The sequence below is a fragment of the Theropithecus gelada genome, chromosome 4 (assembly GCF_003255815.1).
Source record: "Theropithecus gelada isolate Dixy chromosome 4, Tgel_1.0, whole genome shotgun sequence".
Lineage (NCBI taxonomy): Eukaryota > Metazoa > Chordata > Mammalia > Primates > Cercopithecidae > Theropithecus > Theropithecus gelada.
The window spans coordinates 30202785-30221081 of NC_037671.1; the positions used below are offsets into that span (position 1 = coordinate 30202785).

General features: G+C 41.3%; 2 protein-coding genes across 2 annotated transcripts; both read left to right on the plus strand.

Annotated features, from left to right (window-relative positions):
- The first annotated feature begins 4179 nt into the window (after positions 1–4179).
- On the plus strand, positions 4180–5521 carry LOC112623103. Its single transcript, XM_025383307.1, has one exon. It carries the CDS (start codon positions 4503–4505, stop codon positions 5010–5012), a length of 510 nt encoding a protein of 169 aa, XP_025239092.1. The 5' UTR covers positions 4180–4502; the 3' UTR covers positions 5013–5521.
- On the plus strand, positions 4478–17150 carry ZNF391 (zinc finger protein 391). The gene is made up of 3 exons (XM_025383299.1): positions 4478–4834; positions 14846–14950; positions 15996–17150. The coding sequence occupies exon 3, from the start codon at positions 16074–16076 to the stop codon at positions 17148–17150; it is 1077 nt and encodes a 358-aa protein (XP_025239084.1). The 5' UTR covers positions 4478–4834; positions 14846–14950; positions 15996–16073.
- The last annotated feature ends 1147 nt before the right edge of the window (positions 17151–18297 follow it).

An 18297-nucleotide genomic window follows, 5' to 3' on the forward strand; every position in this document is an offset into this window, starting at 1 on the left:
CTGGGAGCGCTACAGGAAACTGGGGCTTATTTCATCCCTTTGTCTACGACCGTAAAAGACAGCTGTTCCCAAAGTGGCCATTTTAGAGGCCTCCCCTCAGGGACACATTCTCTTTCTCAGGGATGTTCCTTGCTGAGAAAAAGAATTCAGTGATAGTTCTCCTATTTGCTTTTGAAAGAAGAGAAATATGGCTCTGTTCCACCCGGCTCACTGGCAGTCAGAGTTTAAAGTTATCTCCCTTGTTCCCTGAACATTGCTGTCATCTTGTTCTTTTTTCAAGGTGCCCAGATTTCATATTGTTCAAACACACATGCTCTACAAACAATTTGTAAGGTTAATGCAATCATCACAGCATGCTGAGGCGACATACATCTTCCTCAGCTTATGAAGATAACAGGATTAAGAGATTAAGGACAGGCATAGGAAATCACAAGGGTATTGATTGGAGAAGTGATAAGTGTCCATGAAATCTTTACAATTTATGTCCAGAGATTGCAGTAAAGACGGGCGTAAGAAATTATAAAAGTATGAATTTGGGGAACTAATAAATGTCCATGAAATCTTCACAATTTATATTCTTCTGCCATGGCTTCTGCCATGGCTTCAGCCAGTCCCTCTGTTTGGGGTCCCTGACTTCCCACAACAGCTGGGCATGGTGGCGGGCACCTGCAATCCCAGCTACTTAGGGGGCTGAGGCAGGAGAAGCCTGAACATGGGAGGTGGAGGTTGCAGTGAGCCAAGATCGTGTCACTGCACTCCAGGTTGGGCAACAAGAGTGAGACTCCATTTCAAAAAAAAAAAAAAGAATTTTTTTTTATTATAAGGTACTTGCCATACTACCCATGAAGCTTTATAGTGTTATTTGACAGTGGACTCAGATTAGTTATAAATATACATGGCAAACTCTAGATTAACCACTTAGAAAAAAGAAGTATAACTAATATGCTAATAAAGAAGAAAAATGAAATCATATAAAGGGTTTAATTAAAATAAAAAAGTCAGAAAAAAGCAGTAGACAAAAATAACAAGAACAAAGGCAACAAATAGAAAACAGTTAACAAGCATAGTAGATATTAATCCAACTATATCAATAATACTTTCAACATCAGTGATCTAAATGCACCATTTTAAGGCAGAGATTGTGAAGAAATAATATATGTTATCTACAGGAAACTCACTTTAAAGATAAAGACACATATAGATTAAAAGTAAATCAATAAAGTTATACCATACTAACACTAATCAAAAGAGAGTAGAAGTAGCTATATTAATTTCAGACAGAGCAGACTTCAAAGCAAGGAGAGCTATCAGGAATAAAAAGGGGAATTATGTAATGAGAAAGGGGTTAATTCTCTAAGAAGATATAATCCTTAATGTGTATGCACCTAAAAACAGACTTTCAAAATACATGAGGCAGAAACTGATAGAACTTCAAGAAGGAAGAGATGAATCTACTGTCACAGAAATCTCAAATATTCTTTATCAGAAATGTGCAGATCCGGGAAGCAGAAAATCAGTAAGGATATAGTTGAAATCAACAACATCATCAATCAACTGGATATAATGGCCATCTTAGACTTCATCGAAGAACAGCAGAATACTCATTCTTCTCAAACTCACATGGAACATTAATCAATATAGACCATGTTCTGGGCTGTAAAACATACCTTAATAAATTTAAAAGAATAGAAATTATACAGTGACTTATCTCAGATGACAATAGATTTAACTAGAAATCAATAACAGAAAGCTCATTGGAAAATCTCCCAAATACTTGGAGATTAAGCAATACACTTCCAAATAATACATGGGTCAAAGAAAAAAATGCCAAGAGCAATTAAAAGATACTTTGAACTACATGAAAATGAAAACACAACTTAGCAAAATTTATGGAATGCTGTGAAAGCAGTGCTTAGGGGGAATTTATGCCAATGAATATATACATACTAGAAATAGCATAAAAATACCTAGGAATAAATTTAACCAAAGAAGTGAAAGATCTGTACACTGAATACTGCAAGACATTGCTTAAAGAAATTAAAGAAGACCTAAATAATTGGAAAGACATCCCATGTTCATGGGTTGGAAGGCTAACTATTGATAAGATGATAATACTATTTGATATACAGATTCAATGTATTCCTTATAAAAATTTCAACCTTTGTTTGCAGAAATAGAAAATCCCACCCTAAAATTCATATGGAAAATCACATTACATAACCAATGAAACCCTTGAAGAAAAGAATAAAGTTTAAAGACACACTTTTCATAATTTCAAAACTTTACACAAGCCTACAGTAACCTAAAGAGTGTGGTGCTGGAGAATAGGTATATAGACCCATAAAACAGAAAAGAGAGCCCAGAAATAAACCTCACATATATGGTTGATTGATTTTCAACAAGTGCCAAGACCATTCAATCAGAAATGGACAGTATTTTCAACAAATGGTGCTGGAAAAACTGGATATCCAAATGCAAAATAATAAAGTTGTAGTATTTACACCATCTATAAAAATTAACCCAAAATGGATCAAGGACTTAAATTTAAGAAGTAAAACTATAAAACTCTTAGCAGAAAACATAAAAATCTTTATTAGAGAATGTAATTTTCAAGTATGGCACAGGTGATAAAAATAAATTGAGCTTGATCAAAATCAAAAAGTTTTATGCATCAAAGGACACTATCAAAAGAGAGAAAAACTTCACAGAATGGGAGAAAATATTTGCAAATCATATATCTGAAGAAGAATTCATATCTGGAATATATAAAAACTTATGCAACACAACAAAACCTACTTCAAAATAGGCAAAGGATTTGAACAGACATTTCTCCAAAGAAGACATACAAATAAGCACATGACAAGATGCTCAACATCACTAGCCATTAGGGAAATGCAAATCAAAGCCACAATGAGATAAAGCTTCATACCCATTAGGATGGCTATAATACAACAACTACAACAAAACATAAGTTAACAAATGTTGGCAAAGATGTGGAGAAACTAGAACCCTCCTGCACTGCCGATGGGAATGTAAAACGATGCAGCTGTTAGGGAAAACAGTTTGATGGTTCCTCAAAAAAGCTGATCACAGAATTACCACATGATTTAGCAATTCAACGACTAGGTGTATACCCAAAGAATTGAAAACAGTGACTCAGATACTTGTACACCAATGTTCATAGCAGCATTATTCACAATGGCCAAAAGGCGGGAACCACCCAAGTGTTCAACAAGAGATGAATGGATAAACAAAATATTATGTATGTATATTTATACACTGTTTATGTATAAACACACACATATACACAATGGAATATTATTTAGCTATTAAAAGGCATGAAGGATACATGCTGCAATATTAATGAACCTTGAAAATACTATGCTAATTAAAATAATCCAGAAATAAATGGACAAATATTGTATTATTTTACTTATACAGCATATCTAGAACAGGCAAATTCATAGAAACATAATATAAAATAAAGGTTACCAGGGACTGTGGGGAGCAGGGAATAGAGAATGCTCAATGGGCATCTTTAGGGATGATGAAAATGTTCTAGAATTAGATAGTGATGGTGCTGTTGTGAATACACTAAAAACTTTATTGTATGACTTTAAAATGGTAACTTTAATGTTATGCGTAGTTTACCACAGTTTGAAAGTATTTTTAATTTTTAAAAATAGAAAATGATAAAATTAGATTTTATCTAATTCTTTCCAGCTTTATGATTTGGATCTTGCTCCTTTGTACGTCAAGGCTCATGCTTTATACTTACTTGATGTTTCTATGGTACTTGTGCACAGCTGTCATATATCAGATCTGCAGTTTTGCACATGCGTTCCACTCTTCTAGTTCCTCAACTATTTGTAAGGTTGCCCTCCTCTATGTTTTCCGTTAAATTTTCCATTAGTGAAACCACTCCAATGTCCCTCGTTCCATAAGTTTCCCCTACTCTGAACTCCCAGGGCACATTGTGCAACTTCATTACCTTATATTAAAATTATCTGGAATTTAAAAAAATCTACTAGATTATGGTAGTGTCCTGATTTTATTTATCTTTTTCTTTTGGTGAAATTTGAGACGTGTCTTGCATTTAACCGTATTTAAGCATCTAGATTGTGCAACGGAGCCAGTTTGGAGAGACCACCTGCATCAAAATTATCTGGGACGCCCGTTGAAAATGCAATGTTCCAGGCCAATGAGTCAATTTCGGAGTGTAAATCTTGTGAAGCTGTATTTTAACAAGCTCGCTTGGTGATTTATTTATGTACGCTATTTAAAACTCTATGAACCACCGGTGTAGGCTATACTTTGTAGTGTATTAAGGTGGTCTTCGGTACCTCTCGCAGACCCCCTTCCTCTTGCCTCTAGCACCAACCTCTCAGCCTCTCACATACCAGGGGAGGGGCTTTGCAAAAACTTTCAGGAAAGTGAATCCCAGCACAGTCCTGCTCTCGCTGGCTCTCGGGCGCAGGCGCAGAGCTGCGACCGCCGCTGATATGTTGCCCACTCTCTGTGTGGTCTCTGTTTTGCAACTGGTCGTCGGCGTCAGGAGACTTAGGTCCAAGCGACTGCTCAGACAATGCCTGGCCCCGCATACCGAGCAGAGCATGATCAGCAGCAGCCTAAGTGGAAGAGTGCCTGTGATCCTAGGAAACCTGATGGGCGCTGGAGCAGCGATTCGACGCGTGGGTTTCTCTTTAATCCTTCCGACTTCCCCAAGCCCCGCGCACTCAGGTTCCGCTCCAAGTGCGGGACCCGCCCGGGGTGTGTCGGGGGTACTCGGCCGGAGGCGGCCGGTGAGTGGGGCTTACAGGGCCCCGGGACCAAGGTGGGTGCTCTTGGAGGTTCTGGAAAGTGGAAACACGGTTTCTTCGAAGGAAACGGGCGAAAGGGTCGCGGGTGGTTTGGCTGCAGGTCGGGTCAGGAGGTACCTCCACGGTTGGGAAGCTGAGTGGCGAGGGGTCGAGAGGGCCCCCAGCACTTGTCTCACGGGCGGGCCAGCCTAGTTCCTCTGCGGCAGTGACAGCCAGTGGTTTTCCTCGGGTGTATCCCTGGGAGATGAGAAAGAGCAGGGTTGCACCCTGCTTCCCCTCTAGCTGGGCGAGGGAGGGCTTCGGTACTGGGGTGTTTCCCTGGTGCTTACTGAGTGCAGGCACTGCTCCAAGAGTTTTTACCTGCATTAATTCATTTAATCCTCGCATCAACCCTATGAAATAGTGTACTATTATTATCCCCATGTTACAGATAAGGAAATTGAGGCACACAGAGATGAAGTATTTGCTCGGCCGGGGTCAGTGGCTCACGCCTGTAATCCCAGCACTTTGGGAGGCCAAGGCGGGCGAATTATCTGAGGTCAGCAGTTCGAGACCAGCCTGGGCAATATGGTGAAACCCCTTCTCTACTAAAAATACAAAAATTGGGTGGGAGTGGTGGTGCGCGCCTGTAATCCCTGCTACTCGGGAGGCTGAGGCAGGGGAATCACTTGTACCCAGGAGGCGGAAGTTGGAGTGAGCCGAGACCACGCCATTGCACTCCAGCCTGGGCAACAAGAGTGAAACTCCATTCCCCTGCACCCCACAAAAAAAAAAAAAAAAAAAGAATTACTTGCTTAAGTTGTAGAGGCTATTGAGTACCAGTCCTTAGGTTTTGGTTCTGGTGATGAAGGTTGGTACTTGAATAAAGTAGTTGTTAATTATTTATTGTAGGTGTATTGACAGTTACTGTGGATCTTTGTGTGTGAGTTTGTGCTTTATGTGTGAGTTTGTGCTTTGAGCCAATTTCTGTGAACATTGTTACCTGAAGATCACCTTTGGTAGGACAAGATTTTCTCTATTCTGTGGTTAAACTGAGGCTGCCTAGGCACTTCTGCTGATTGCTTTGTGGATTGGCAAAGACTCCAGGAAGCAATCAACCTAGTGCCACAAAACAAAGCACCCGGAGAAGCCCTATTCCAGACTCTTCAAAACCTTCTTCCTTCTGAAGGGGGTGGAAAATAAAGGAGAATTATCCCTGGATCAAGAATTGATTATAGGAGAGACTGGCAATGTCAAAAGAATTTTAGATAATTAGGGTAACAGTGGTGGCCAGCGCTGTTAGTGCTAGAAAGTTAGCATATAAAGGAATGGCAAACCACCAGGTTGGCTAGGGCAGCAGCATGTTGTGACCACTTAAGAGAATAATGATTTTGTGGGAATACAGTATCCACAGAGCAGTAAGGTGACTCAAATAATGAAAGGATGAGGAAGAAAGGATAAAAGGAGCGGCAACTTTCCACATCAAGATGGAGGAATCCCTTGGATGGACTCTGGAAAAAGGTATGGGCCTAACATTGTGGAGACAGGCCTTAACCTCCTGGCCTCTCTGAAATATGTTTGGGGGCTATCCCTGAAACTTTTGTCACATCCGCTAGTCTTCCCTTTCCCATCTTATATACATCCTCCAAAGCCGGGAAAAAGAATGCATCTCTCCATGCTCTAGAGCAGCAGCTGCTGAAGGGAGCCTCATAAATCCTCTGACAGCATCTTTCCTTAAACATATACCATCACAGTTTTCAAATTCATTGATGTGAGATGAGCACAGCAATAGCATCATCTCCCTTATACTATATATCATTCTTTATTGTAAATGTTTTGCCATAGTTTAACTTGCACTATTCACGAAAGCTTTGTGAGAAAAGACAAGCCCATGCTAGTAATGGTGTTTTATAATGTGGGACAAGATTTTTCAGAAAGGTGACTTGACCAAGGAAGCACAGCTGTAAGCAGTGTCATCTGTATTCTATTTTGACCCTCAGGAAGAAGTAAGGGGACTAGTACCATAGTGTCTTTGAACTCATACACCATATGAAGAGAATGTCAAAGAGGTTGGATCACTTAAAGAATTTAGAGAAAGTTTGGATTTGGCTCAGATCTGTCTTTTATCATAAAAGATGAACTTGAAACCCAGACATAAGTGTCCATTATCATTTTCTTTATATCTGAGAGGAGATGGGATTACTTTGGGCATTCATTTTACTTTTTTTTTTTTTTTTTTGAGACAGAGTTTCTCTCTTGTGGCTTAGGCTGGAGTGCCGTGGTACTATCTCGGCTCACTGCAACCTCCACCTCCTGGGTTCAAGCGATTTTCCTGCCTCAGCCTCCCAAAGTAGCTGTGATTACAGGGCCCGCCACCACGCCCAGCTAATTTTTTTGTATTTTTAGTTGAGATGGGGTTTCACTATATTGGCCAGGCTGGTCTTGAACTCCTGACCTCAGGTGATCACCCACCTCGGCCTCCCAATCGTTTTACTTCTTAATCCTTAGGGTTGCATTCAACAGGGCTGGATGTGGACATTACTAGACAGAGGTTCTGGATGCCTTAGACTATGACCTTTGCCCATTTCTGCCTTTCATTAAAAATAAAACCAAGTGGAGGCAGATGATGGAAAGGCAACTGTCTACCTCTCCATAAGATCCATATTCCACATGAATTAAGTATTCTTCTCTCTTTTCTGAAAGTGTGTTCCATCTTGGCAAGCAGAGACACATTTGTCCCTTCTTAGATGAGTCTGCCAAATTTTGCCAAGGGGACTATTCTTTATTTGGCTGTTGACTGTTCTTAATATCTTCAACACTCCCTCACTCTAATTTATCATTAGATTAATTAATGAACACAGGCTTTTTTTGGCCTATTTCTTGAATGGTTTTATCTGAAACATGGACCTTGAGATCTTACATGTCTCTGAGGATTTGAAAAAGAATAGATTCATTGTAGTTCTCTCCCCTTAGTCTAGGCAGATGGCTATGTGCCTCAAAATTTGGGATCTAAAGTTAAACTACTGGGTATCAGATAGCTTTGGACAAATCAAGTCCAGCATCTTCATTTTTCAGGTGAGGAGACACAAAACCAGATTGTTTATTTTTCCCTGATTTCTATATAGCTACCAATGGAGCTATAACCAAAATCCAGCTTACCTAGTCAGTGCCTATAGCTCTGGGCCTCTATCTGATGTTTCCCTGAATTGTGCTGAGGATGCCACTTGCACTTCAGTGGAGGCCAGAGACTTTTTTTTTTTTTTTTTTTTTAAGATGATGGAGTCTTACTTACTCTGTCGCCCAGGCTGGAGTGCAGTGGTACAGTCTTGGCTCACTGCAGCCTCTACCTCCTGGGTTCAAGTGATTCTCCTGCCTCAGCCTCCTGAGTAGCTGGCACTACAGGTGTGTGCCACCACGACTGGCTAATTTTTATATTTGTAGTAGAGACTGGGTTTCACCATGTTGGGCTGGTCTCAAACTCCTGACCTCAGGTGATCTGCCCACCACGGCCTCCCAAAATGCTGGGATTACAGGCATGAGCCACCATGCCCGGCCAAGGCCAGAGACTTTACTCCATAGGTTACACAGATAGGGCTGTTAGTGTGGCTGAGATTTACTGCAGCGTTTCAGGGACTGGCTCTGGGAGGTCATCACTCTCTACACCCCTACGCCACTCTGAAGTCAAGGTCATGCTGATATCCTTCTGACATCAGTGGAGTTTAGTTTCTTGGCCATTTACAGGCCCCTAAACAGAAAGTTGACTCAGGCATTCTTTCCCTGTCTGTTGAGAAGCAACACATACTGTATGGTATAATGAGTTTGAATCTAGGATTTATTACTTGGCCTTGTGCCAAATTACTTAACTTCTCTGTACTTGCACTATTTATTTGTATTGCAGGAATAATAATAATTCCCCTCTCACAGAGTTAAAATGAGTCAATATTCATGAAATTCTTAGAATAGACAGGCCCAAAGAAAGGCCATTTCTGGAGACTACTTCCAAGTTAGATTCCTTTCACAAGTTCTTTTTTTATTTTTTCTAGGTAGAAAGTTTCTCTAATGGAGTTTGTATCTATCTATCATATGTGTCACATACACTAACACATCTAATGCATAATACAGTTGTATATATAATGAGCTTATTTGAAATGAAAAAAATAACTACACTTTGAGACGCTTGCACTGTACAGTATGATATGGCTTGGATACGTGTCTCCACCAAATCTCAAGTTGAATTGTAATCCCAAATGTTGGAGATGGGACCTGACAGGAGGTGATTGGATCTTACAGGTCGATACCTCAGGGCTTGGTGCTGTCCTTGCGATAATGCATAAGTTCTCATGAGATCTGGTTGTGTAAAAGTGTGTGGTACCTCTCCACCTCTCTTTTCTCCTGCTTTTGCCGTGTGATGTGCCTGATGCCCCTTTGCCTTCCACCATGAGTAAAAGCTCCCTGAGGTCTCCCCAGAAGCTGAGCAGATGCCAGCACCATGGTTGTACAGCCTGAAGAACTGTGAGCCAATTAAACCTATTTTCTTTATAAATTACCCAGCCTCAAGTATTTCTTTATAGCAATGCAAGAATGGCCTAATACAGCAAATTGGTACTGAGGAGCATGCTTGGCTATAAAGTTACTTAAAAATGTGAAAGGAACTTTGGAAGTGGGTAACAGGCAGAGGATGGAAGAGTTTGGAGGGCTCAGAAGATGGGAAGATGAGGGAAAGTTTGGAATTTCTTAGAGACTGGTTAAATGTTTGTGACAAAAATGCTGATAGTGATATGGACAGTGAAGTCCAGGCTGACAAGGTCTCAGATGGCAATGAGGAACTTATTGGGAACCAAAGCAAAGGTCATATGTGTTATGCCTTAGGAAGATGTAGCCTGGCTCTTTCTAACAGTCTGTCTGTCCTTAGATGTAGGAGGAAAGAAGTGACTTAAAGTTTGAAGTTATATTTAAAGGGAAAACAGAGCATAAAAGTTTGGAAAATTTGCAGAGAAAAAAGAAAAAAAAAAAAAGCTTTTTCAGGAGAGAAATTCAAGCAGGCCATGGAGCAACCACTTACTAGAGAGATTTGCAAACTAAAAAGGAGCCAAGTGCTAATAGTCAAGAAAACAGGAAAAAGGCCTGAAAGGCATTTCAGAGATCTAAGAGGCGATGCCTCCCTTCACAGGCTCAGAGACCCAGGAGGACTTAAGGATTTCAGGGCCAGATCCTGGGTCCCACTGCCCTGCACCACTCCAGGAGGCTGCTCCTAAATCCTGGTTGCTTGGGCTCCAGCCATGGTTCCAATGGGCCCAGGTACAGCTTAGGCTGCTGCTCTGGAGGGTAGAAACTGTAAGCCTTGGTGGCTTCCATGTGGTGTTAAGCCTGTGGATATGCACAGTGCAAGAGTAAAGGAGGCTTGGCAGCCTCTGCCTAGATTTAAGTGGATGTATGAAAAGGCCTGGGTGTCCAGGCAGAAGCCTGCTGTAAGGGGCAGAGCCCCTTTAGAGAACCTCTACTAGGGCAGTCCAGAGGGGAAATGTGAGGTTGGAGGCCCCACACAGGGTCCCCACTGCACTGCCTAGTGGAGCTGTGGGAAGGGAGCCACCATCCAGACCCCAGAATGGTAGATCCTGTGCTTAGACCCTGTGCTTGGAAAAGCCACAGGCACTCAACAACCTGGGAGAGCAATGTGGGGCTGAATTCTGCAAAACCACAGAAGTGGAACTGTCCAAGACCTTGGGAACCCACCCCTTGCACCATTGTGCCCTACATGTGGGACATATAGGAGATTATTTTGGAGCTTTAAGATTTAATGACTGCCTTGCTGCATTTCGAGCTTGAATGGAGCTTGTAGCCCTTTCTTTTGGCTGATTTCTCCCTTTTACAATGGGAGTGTTTACCCAATGCCTGCACCTCCATTGTATCTTGGAAGTAAATAAATTGTAATGTACAGGTTCATAGGTGGAAGAAATTCATCTCCAGATGAGACTTTGGACTTGGACTTGGGACTTTTGAGTTAATGCCAGAGTGACTTAAGACTTTAGGGTACTGTTGAGCAGTCCCCTAAAAATACTGATTATATTTTGCAATGTGAGGTCATGAGACTTGGGGGCCAAAAGCAGAATGATGTGGTTTGAATATATGTCCCCATCAAATCTCATGTTGAATTGTAATCCCCAGTGTTGGAGGTGAAGCCTTATGGGAGGTGATTGGATCGTGGAGGTAGATCCTTCATGGCTTGGTGCTGTCCTTGCAATAATGAGTGAGTTCTCGTGAGATCTGGTGTGTAAAAGTCTGTGGCCCCTCCCTCCTGCCTTGCTCCTGCTTTCACCATGTGATATACCTGCTCCCCTTTCACCTTCTGTCATGAGTAAAAGCTCCCTGAAGGCTCACCAGAAGCTGAGAAGATGCCAACACCATGCTTTTACAGCCTGCAGAACCATGAGCCAATTAAACCTCTTTCCTTTATAAATTACCCAGCCTCAGGTATTTCTTTACAGCAATGCAAGAACAGCCTAATACATAGTATATACACATTAGTTGATTATAGATAGTCTCATATCAAATTGGCACAGTTTGACAGTAATTAAAATATTAATAAGCATGAGAGTAAACTTCAACTTGGCCATATCCAAGAACTCTGTCATAGTTCTTTCTCTTGTCAGGATATTCGGCCTACTTTTAGATATCCTATATTTCAGGGTTCTTCTAGTGAGACAGTTTGCAAAAATCTTCAAATTTTGGATCTCCCTGCTTTCATATTGCCTCCAAAAACTAAACATTTCCTAACAATCTCTCTTCTCCAGAATGGGATATGATATTTAATAATGTAGTAATATTCCACTAAGTACAACATTCCCATTAGTTCTCATATTACCTTATGGCAGTATGGGTGTTCTCAAATCTTCAGAGACTTCTGTTGGGGACAAGAACTTTTGCTTTAGTAGCTTTAGAGGCTTTGTAATTTACCTATTGGGAGATGCAGTATTCATCTATCATGTAATTGTCAATATTTTAGTTCCATTGCACTAGAGAATTATTTCTCTACCCTTCAGACCTACCATTCCCTTTACTATTCTGAAATAAAATTCATAGATTATACTACCTACCTATGAAATAATTTCAAAAGTATCAATATGTTACCTTAACTATAATATGAAGGAGAAGGAAAAGGAAAATTATTTATAATCAAATAATATGCATTTCAGCAGGTAAATGACTGGATGAAATAGATGCTTACACCTATTAGAACCACTGTGAATTCAACTACAAATGCAGCCTGATTTATGAATTATATTTGTTAATCTAATACTATAAGTGGCTTTACTTCCCTGAAATGGTGAAAAATTCCTAATAACATTGAAACTAAAAATGTATATTTTGGCTGGACTCAGTGGCTCATGCCTGTAATCCCCGTATTTTGGGAGGCTGAGGTGGACAGATCACTTGAGCCCAGGAGTTTGATGCCAGCCTGGGCAACATGGTGAAACCCCATCTCTACAAAATAAAATAAAAATTCGCCATACATGGTGGTGTGTGCCTGTAGTCTCGCTACTTAGGAGGCTGAAGTCAGAGGATCACCTGAACCTGGGGAGGTCAAGGCTACAGTGAATTGTAATTGTACCACGGCACTCCAACCTGGGTGACAGAGTGAGACCCTGTCTCAAAAAAAGAAAGAAAAAAAATGTATATTTCCTTGATTTTCCAATACATATTAAAGCTATGCAAAATAGTGTATGTAGGCATAAAGCGTTATTAGGTTTTAGTTTCAGGTAACTATTAACAACTTTTTTGAAAGTCAGGTAGGATAAATGACAGTTCTTTGTTCTGCAGGAATGTCTATCATCCCTGGCCCCCATTAAATTCTAATAGTACTATCCAATCGTGACAACCCAAAACACCCTCACAAATTCCCCCAAAGTCTCCCTAGGATGCCATCTTGAGGATCACTATAATAAAAGAGAAAGGTAGTAGTGAACTGACAATAAAATAATGTGTTAGGCCATTCTTGCATTGCTATGGAAATGAAATACCTGAGGTTGGGTAATTTATACAGAAAAGAGATTTAATTGGCTCACAGTTCTGCAGGCTGTGCAAGCATTGCTCCAGCATCTGCTTCTGGAGAGGGCCTCAGGAAGTTTCCAATTATGGTGAAAGGTAAAAGAGGAGCAAGCATGTCACATGGTAAGAGCAGGGGCAAGAGACTGCAAGGGAGGGGAGGTCCCAAACTTTTAAGCAACTAAATCTCACATGAACTAACTGAGCAAGAACTCGCTTATCACCAAGGGGATGCTGCTAAACCAGTCAGGAGGAATCTGCCTCCATGATCCCATCATCTCCCACCAGGCCCCACTTCCAACATTGGGAATCACATTTTTTTCTTTTTTTCAGGGGAGGGTGGGGAGGAATCACATTTCAGCATGAGATTTGGAGGGAACAAACATCTAAACCATATCAGATAACAATGGAGGAGCTTAAGGATCTGAGCTGCAAGAATGGAAGTTAGCCAAGGTAGCAGTAAGGCAAATTCCTATTTAGGAATGTTGGCATCATAAAGTATGCAATTGGATCTTTTTTGTGTGTGTGTGAGACAGAGTCTCACTCTGTCACCCAGGCTGGAGTGCAGTGCTGCGATCTCAGCTCACTGCAACCTCTGCCTCCCAGGTTCAAGCAATTCTCCAGCCTCAGCCTCCCGAGTAGCTGGGATTACAGGCATGCACCACCATACCCAACTAATTTTTGTAGAGACGGGGTTTCATCATGTTGGCTAGGCTGGTCTCGAACTCCTGACCTCGAGTGATCTGTCCGCCTCGGCCTCCCAGAGAGTTGAGATTACAGGCATGAGCCACTGCGCCCCACAGCAATTGGATCTTAATGTAAGATTCTACAATAAGAAATTCTGACTTCTGCATCAACCCAGTAGTAGTGCTTTTTATCTTCCCTGTTTTCAGTTGAAAGGCATGTTCTTGGCAAAGCTGAACACAGACGGCATCATCATGTTACTTGAGGTTCTCCATGCATGGCTTCTTGGCACATATCCTCCAAGGCTAACCTCCACATCTGAGAGGTCCCAGTCTATGAGAAAGGAAAGATTTTTATGAAGCCAGATTAACTCCCTAATCTCATGGATCTCAAATTATGCTGTGAGCAGAAATATTTGGGGGAACTGTTATACAGTTCATTGCCTCCTTTAATACACAAGGGCTCCAAGTTAATTTAAGAGGAGGGGTTAAACAAGCTTTAATGAGGAAATTTAGAGTCCAGGGATGGGCAAGAAGAAAAAGCACAGGTTCCCAGATCTTCTTATTTTCCTGACAAAGGCTGCTGGAGCCAGGATATTCTGCTGGACACTCTGATAGGTTGGTGTTCCAGGAGAGGTCCTTGCTGCCCTGTTGCTCTCACTTCTTATAATACAAGTGGAAAACAACATTGTCAGTGTTCAGATGAACATACTACTTGGTGCCAGGCAATATGAATGTGAGGTGTTTGCTTTTTAAACAAGAGTTATCTGGGAAAGCTAACTGTCTAGTACCTGGGAAACTTGAGATCTTTGGGAAGTTTCAACCCCTTTGTAGAGAGAAGGGGCCTCCTGTCCTATAGGAAGCTGAGTTTCTGTTTTATACCCGCCTGCTGTGAGAAGAATGTTAGGGGGCAGAAGATAGTCCAAGTTAGCACTTTGTTCAAGCAACCTAGACTGTATTTCTAAGGTTTTCTGGACATTCAACTTGTCAAGTCACGTGAACTTATTAAAATACAAATGCCTGGGTCCCATCAGACTTGCTAGATCCAAAGCAAGGTTCAGATATCTGGAGTAACAAGTGTCATAAGTAATTCTGATGTGTATGTGTTTGTGTATGTAACCCGTGTGTGTGTATGTAACCTGTCTTTTGGCATCTAATTTTAGTCCCTTTCAGAGACTCATTTTCTCCAGCCCCTCCTGCCATAGACCCTGTGAAAGCTCACTCTACCTTTTCTATAGATAAAAACACTGAGATTGGGCTCTGGATAGCTCTGTGTCTTCAGCACCAGCAGCCTTGTGTTAAATCATTTCTAATCTGCAGGAACCCCAGCATGTGAATTGGACTTTATCACCCAGTTGGAGGAAGAATAACAGTAGATGTTGGATCTTCAGGAAAGCTGAAGAGGGCAGTGCCTCTACTGTCTAGGTAAGTAGTGTCATAAGAAGACCACCAATCTGATGTTGAGAAGATGAGTTCTAGTCCAAGCCCTTGCAATTTGTTGGGTCATGTAGGCAAGTGACTCAATCTGTTTTCTATCTGTCAGATGAGTGGGTTGGCCTAGATGATGTCTAAGTTCTGCTAAATCTCTGATAGTCTAGGACTGTAGACTTTTTTTTTTTTTTTTGAGACTGAGTCTGGCTCTGTCGCCCAGGCTGGAGTGCGGTGGCCGGATCTCAGCTCACTGCAAGCTCCGCCTCCCGGGTTCACGCCATTCTCCTGCCTCAGCCTCCCGAGTAGCTGGGACCACAGGCGCCCGCCACTTCGCCCGGCTAGTTTTTTGTATTTTTTAGTAGAGACGGGGTTTCACCGTGTTAGCCAGGATGGTCTCGATCTCCTGACCTCGTGATCCGCCCGTCTCGGCCTCCCAAAGTGCTGGGATTACAGGCTTGAGCCACCGCGCCCGGCCGACTGTAGACTTCTTTAGAAGAATACCTGAAGTATAATAATTGGAAGAAGGGTTGAGAGGCAAATGGGAAGAGCAGTGTGGTAGTTATTATTTCTGAAATTTTTATTCTCTTTCAATCCCAGGAAAATGATTGCATTCAGGCTTGATCAAGTCATCTTTCTTTTTTCCATTTCTTTTTTCTACGCTTGAGAGTCTCGATTCTTCTCATCCTTCTCCTTGCTCTCATTTTCCATGACTAATCAGCTACCATAAAAGCTACCTTTTAATCCCCAACTCTCTGTCATCAGCTGGTACACCTGCTCATTTCCATTTGTTTGGGTTAGCATATTACCCAATAACTCTTTCGATATTTCTTGATGTCTCTGTGTTCACCATGCCCACTGCAAAAAATTCTGCCTCTTATCTCTTCTGGCTTTGTTCTCCTCCACTACCCTTTTTTGTTTTCTCCTCACATAAAGTTGCTAGTATGCATGAATTCAAATTAGTTGTCTTTTCTCTGCTGGTTTATTTTCTTTGCTCTCCACAGTAGACACAGGTGACATTTACACTTTAAATGTCTTTCAGATAGAGGGATTTGACCTGAACCAAAGCATCAACACCAATCAGACTTTTTCCAAAAAACTAGAGTTTTCAGGGTCAGCAATGGAAAGCCTCAGAGGGAATACTGCTCAGGGTCCTACAAATGAAGAAGCCTCTAAAAATGAAGGCCAATTATCAAGGCAGACAAAATGTCCCGCACAGAAGAAATCCTCTTTTGAGAACACAGTGGTCAGAAAAGTGTCAGTGACACTTGAAGAAATTTTCATGGGGGAGGGAGGCCCTGAATCCAGTGAATTTAGTCTAAGCCCAAACCTTGACACACAACAGAAAATTCCAAAGAGAGATGGATCCCCAATATCTAGGAAAAACTCCAAAGATAATTCAGATTTAATTAAACACCAAAGACTTTTCTCACAAAGAAAACCTTGTAAATGCAATAAATGTGAAAAAGCCTTTAGTTACCAATCAGACCTTCTTGTACACAGTAGAATTCATAGTGGAGAAAAGCCTTTTGAATGCAACAAATGTGGGAAATCTTTCAGCCGAAGTACACATCTTACTGAACATCAAAGAACTCACACTGGAGAGAAACCTTATGAATGCAATGAATGTGGAAAAGCTTTTAGCCGGAGCACACATCTTAGTCTACATCAGAGAATCCATACTGGAGAAAAACCATATGAATGTAGTGAATGTGGAAAAGCATTTAGCCGAAGCACCAACCTTAGTCAACATCAGCGAACTCATACTCAAGAAAGGCCTTACAAATGTAATGAATGTGGGAAAGCCTTCGGTGACCGTTCAACCATAATTCAGCATCAACGAATACACACTGGAGAGAATCCCTATGAATGCAGTAAATGTGGAAAAGCTTTCAGTTGGATCTCATCGCTTATTGAACATCAGAGAACACACACTGGGGAGAACCCCTATGAGTGCGGTGACTGTGGGAAAGTGTTCAGTCGAAGCTCATCTCTTACAGAACATCAGAGAATCCACACTGGAGAAAAGCCCCACGAGTGTAGAGTGTGTGGAAAGGGCTTCAGTCGAAGCTCATCCCTTATTATTCATCAGAGAATTCATACCGGGGAGAAGCCGTACAAATGTAATGACTGTGGAAAAGCCTTCAGTCAGAGTTCAACTCTCATCAGACATCAGCACCTTCATACTAAAGAGTAATATCTGAGCTTTTATTAATGTTAGCACAAGAACATATATACCTAACCTCCCACCACTGAAATATATATATTTCAAGTATATATATTTCAAAATATATATATTTCAAGTATATATATATATATTTCAAATATATATATTTCTGATTTATTAGATACCTATACCTGTTTTAAGCTTTCATTCATTCTTTTCATCCATCTCAAATAAGTTTGCAATAAAACAAAAGGATGACTCAAAAAACCTAACATATGCAATCTAATATTCTGAAGGGCTCCAACTTTAGAGTATAAAGCTACCTGACACCTTGTAGTTTCTCTGCTAATCTAGTCCATCAAGCGTGGGTCCCTGAACCACCAGGTAATCCTCTGTTTTCTTTTTTTTCTTTTTTTTTTTTTTTGAGACGGAGTCTCGCTCTGTCGCCCAGGCTGGAGTGCAGTGGCCGGATCTTAGCTCACTGCAAACTCCACCTCCTGGGTTTACGCCATTCTCCTGCCTCAGCCTCCCTAGTAGCTGGGACTACAGGCGCCCGCCACCTCGCCCAGCTAAGTTTTTGTATTTTTTAGTAGAGACGGGGTTTCACTGTGTCAGCCAGGATGGTCTCGATCTCCTGACCTCGTGATCCGCCCGTCTCGGCCTCCCAAAGTGCTGGAATTACAGGCTTGAGCCACCGCGCCCGGCCTAATCCTATGTTTTCTAACCACATCAGCCCCTTCACATGAAGAGAAAATCCTGTGTGTGTGTCTTCATACTTGCTGGCTCTAGTACCAGAAGAGAGGGATCTGGCTTCAGAGCAGGACCAAAAACTTCTTACCATCTGGGGATAATAGTGTTGAGGCAAATTCATTCTCTTGACTTGCAAAGACAGATTTTTCTCATCTTCCTCCTTCTCTTACCTTTTTTGTAGTAGCATTTTTCCTCAAAGTATAACTCATTTTTTTACTAGTGCCTAACTAATCCTAATGTTATTTTATCACATTTTTACCAAGAATGTTCTAAAAATCTTGGAGACGTTCCTCCATGATCTCGGGAAAAAAAGTTGCCAAATGCTGTACTGTTTTTTGTTTTGTTTTTAAAATTTTCTTTCATTTACAGACTTCATGAAACTTATATTCTGTGGCTTTTTTTTTTTTTTTTTTTTTTTTTTTTTTTT

Excerpts from the sequence above, each read along its gene's own strand:
- ZNF391 (XM_025383299.1), top strand. The coding sequence starts at position 16,074 with ATGGAAAGCCTCAGAGGGAATACTGCTCAGGGTCCTACAAATGAAGAA.
- LOC112623103 (XM_025383307.1), top strand. The coding sequence starts at position 4,503 with ATGTTGCCCACTCTCTGTGTGGTCTCTGTTTTGCAACTGGTCGTCGGC.